The following is a 4,050-nucleotide window of genomic DNA, read 5'->3' on the forward strand; positions in this document are numbered from 1 at the left end:
ATATACCCAAAGGATTATAAATCATGCTGCTATAAAGACACATGCACACGTATGTTTATTGCGGCACTATTCACAATAGCAAAGACTTGGAACCATCCCAGATGTCCATCAATGATAGACTGGATTAAGAAAATGTGGCACATATACACCATGGAATACTATGCAGCCATGAAAAAGGACGAGTTCATGTCCTTTGTTAGGAACATGGATGCAGCTGGAAACCATCATTCTCAGCAAACTATTGGAAGGACAAAAAAACCAAACACTGCCTGTTCTCACTTATAGGTGGGAATTGAACAATGAGAACCCTTGGACACAGGAAGGGAAACATCACACACCATCAGACACCAGGAAGGGGGAGGGGGGAGGGATAGCATTAGGAGATATACCTAATGTAAATGACGAGTTAATGGGTGCAGCACACCAACATAGTACATGTATACATATGTAACAAACCTGTACATTGTACACATGTACCCTAGAACTTAAAGTATATTAATAATAATAAAAAACTTATAGGTCATTTGTGAAAAGTGATAGATTTTAGAAAATAAAGTATTTATAATTTTAGAAGTCAGATAAGTTTTTAGTAATATTTGTGTACAAGAGAAGTTGGTAGCCACATTTCAGATACCATGACCTCTTGTTTCACCCAGAAATAGCGAAAACATCAAAAGTTCAATATTTCTACTAGATACCTTTTACAAGGCGGTATTATTAAATGACAAATAATTTATATGGAAGCTATTTATATTACTAGTAGATTTCTAACCCGTTCAGTGTTTAAAATAAATGAGAAACAAGAAAATAGAAATAAATGAACATCTGCACAAATAGCTTTTGAATGCATAACAAGGCAAATGAAATAAAAATGCAAAGTCATTAAAGATGTAGTCCTTTTATTTTGAAGAATTAGAAATTACTTTTTGCTTACAGTATAAAATAACATTTTATGAAAAATTACTTTTATTAATGGAATGATAAGAAAGTCATAAGCCTTAAGGTTGGTGATATAATAAAACATAATTGAATAATGACTGACTGCTCAGTGTTTGATCTCTTCTTTCAGAAATAGTAGAAGAATAGTCTCTGTTTGTTTCAGTTTCCTCATATACTCAAATGTAGAAATAGATTACATTCTTTAAATAATAATTTATTCTTAAATCAGGCCATGGGGAAGGGGAAAGAGAATGTAAAAATGTGCTTACCAAGCATGGTAAATGGTTTTGAATATCAAAGCTAGTTCGGATGAGGCCCTTAGTGCTCAATGGCTCTGTCATGCAGGTTTCATAATTTGATCTAAGACCTACAGAGTGTAGGAAAATGACACCTTACATTTGTGATTGTTTACAGAAAAGGAGATACAACTGAAAATTGGTTTAGCAATGCATGGGGATGAGCTGGTAATTGGTTTCAAAGAAGCATCCAGGAAGTAAAAAGGCTAGATTAAAGCTTTTTGACTGGGTCATGGATGAACAAAAAAGAAGTTAGCTGGTAATTTGCAAGCTGCCAGTCGAATGGTGAGACTCAGCTGTTAGATGCCTCTATGTAAGACCTTCTTAGTGTCACAAATCAGAAGTGGAATGATAATAAATCAGAAGTTACAGGGATAAGCCAGCATTGTTCACAGACTTTCCCCACCCTTGTTTAAATGGAACTCATTTTTATCCAGAACTGTACTTAACACTTTTTGTTTGCTTTTACACTAAAAGTAATCCAGAATAGTAAAGTGCATAGGATACCTATTAACAAAGTGAGTGTTGGACCTATTTTGTTGTTTCATATAAGTGGCAGATAAAACTTCCAAAAGGATCTTTATCTGATAAGCTGTATAATTAAACAGAAGGATTAGCCAACTAAACTCTCTGATGGCATAGCCCGCAATGAGATTTGAAAATAGCATTAAATTTAAATTAACAGAGCAGAATTATATTACACACACTGAAATAATCTTATTTCATCCAGCTTTCAATTTTGTGTATGAAATGTCTAACTACAAGACTTAGTATTTTCTCTCGGCTAGCTCACTAGTCATCAAAATTCTATTATTTTTTATTTCGTCAGCATCAACACAGGCTCACATTGCTGTTGAATTTTGAATGTTGCCATGCAAGCCAACTTTTGTAGACCTGAGTTTTGTTTCTTCCTGTAGGTTGATGAGGTAATGCTGACTCTGAAACAGGCCTTCAGTACGGCGGCTGCCCTGCAGAGTGCCAAGACGCAGATTAAACTGTGCGAGGCCTGCCCGATGCACTCTTTGCATAAGCTCTGTGAAAGGATTGAAGGTACAGTTTTATGTGGCCTTGGCAAAAGAGAAGTTTGCTTTGGCACTTGGGAAATGAGAAAGTCCCTGTTGTCATTGAATAGTTCTTTGTTTCAATATGAAACAAGGACCCAAAGAATCATTTCTCATGTTCACTCAAATGAGTGTGCTGTCAATCTCTGCTGGGTGCTTCACACACTCTCTCTCTCTGTCTCTCTCTCTCATTTCTAAAGGCAAACTCAAGAAGGTATTTGTATTTCCCACAGTTTTTAAGACTGCTAAGTACATGGTGGGAACTGACCAAATATTTGTTGAATGAATGAAGAGAGACAAAACCATCACAGACTGTCAAGTGATTATTTAATATTTCCCTTTTTCTCCCTTATTTGATGATGAGTTCCTGTTCTAAAAATGTAGAACTTTAATGAAGCCTGCTTGGCTTTTGAAGGACATTTGTCAATGACAGAGATAACAGAGGTGATAATATAAAGCAGTTTTCAAAAAAATATGTTCTGAGGAGGAGTGAAGGGCATGAGAAAGAGATGATCCTATGACTCAACCGCATTTCATTATCTCTTACTAACAACAACATGAAAAAGCTTGAAAACTACTATACAAGACAAAAAACACAATTTAATAAACACTAGTGAAATGTCTACTCTGGACCAGGCAATGTGCTAGGCACTGGGAGATACAGAAATGATTGAGACATGGACTAATCCCAAGAAGCTTACAGTCTAGAGTGGGAGACAGGTATATTAGCAAATAAATGCAATTCATTATGACAGGTGTTATAATACATGGGAAGAGTGCAAATTATTAATAAACATAGCAGAGGTTGGTCTAGACACTGTAAATGCACATCATGATTTCTGTTCAGTAGGCGGCAGAATCATAGGCACAGGGCAGAATGAATGATGAGTAACAGTATTCATTGAATATCTACACAACTGTATGATCAAACACAGATTTTTTTTTTTTTTGGTTGATTGGTTGGTTGTTTTGAGGCACAGCCTTGCTCTCTTGCCCAGGCTGGAGTACAGTGATGTGATTACAACTCACTGCAGCCTCTACCTACCAGCTTCAAGCAATCCTCCTGCCTCAGCATTCCAAGTAATTGGGACTACAGATGTGTGCCACCACACCCGGCTAATTTTTAAAAAATTTTTTTGTAGAGATAGGGTCTCACTATGTTGCCCAGCCTGGTATCAAATTCTTGGTCTCAAGCAATCCTCCCGCCTTGGCCTCCCAAAGGGCTGGGATTACAAGCATGAGCCACTGTGCCCAGCCAAAGACTGTTTCAATGTAATAGGCTTAAACAATTAGAATTATAATTTTGCAGAATGTACATTATTTTCAAACACATAAAGCATTTACAAAAATGGAACATTCTTAGCTGTGTGGTAAAGGAAGCATGTAAATCTGTGTGTCGGGGGGTACCAGTTACTCAGGAGATGGTGTTGGATCAATTTGCCATCCAAAAGGGCAAAGATTGCTTATATTCATCCTGCTTAGTAATACATGCTAGACAGATCAAAGTCCTCAGTGTAAACAAACAAAATATTAAAACTATTAAAAGAAAACAAGAAGATTATTCTTATTTCTTGAAGGGAGATTTATTAAGACACAGAAATTCAAGAACAATCAGAAGAAGACACTGACATATTTGACTTTATGAAAATTTAAAGTGTTTACATAACAGTAAAGGTTTGGGAGTTATATGACCAGTAACAAACAAGGAGATAGCAGATTGGAATCCAGAATTTGTAAGAATTTTAACCTATAAG

General features: G+C 36.1%; 1 protein-coding gene across 1 annotated transcript in view; it reads left to right on the forward strand.

The window, feature by feature from the left end:
* TBC1D4 (TBC1 domain family, member 4) overlaps positions 1–4,050 on the forward strand; it is a 90,488-nt gene that overhangs the window by 22,000 nt on the left and 64,438 nt on the right. The window contains exon 5 of the mRNA XM_011972012.1: positions 2,153–2,285. Coding sequence (XP_011827402.1) covers positions 2,153–2,285 — 133 coding nt within the window. The remainder of the gene's footprint in view (positions 1–2,152; positions 2,286–4,050) is intronic.

This window comes from Mandrillus leucophaeus, unplaced genomic scaffold (assembly GCF_000951045.1).
Source record: "Mandrillus leucophaeus isolate KB7577 unplaced genomic scaffold, Mleu.le_1.0 Scaffold126, whole genome shotgun sequence".
Lineage (NCBI taxonomy): Eukaryota > Metazoa > Chordata > Mammalia > Primates > Cercopithecidae > Mandrillus > Mandrillus leucophaeus.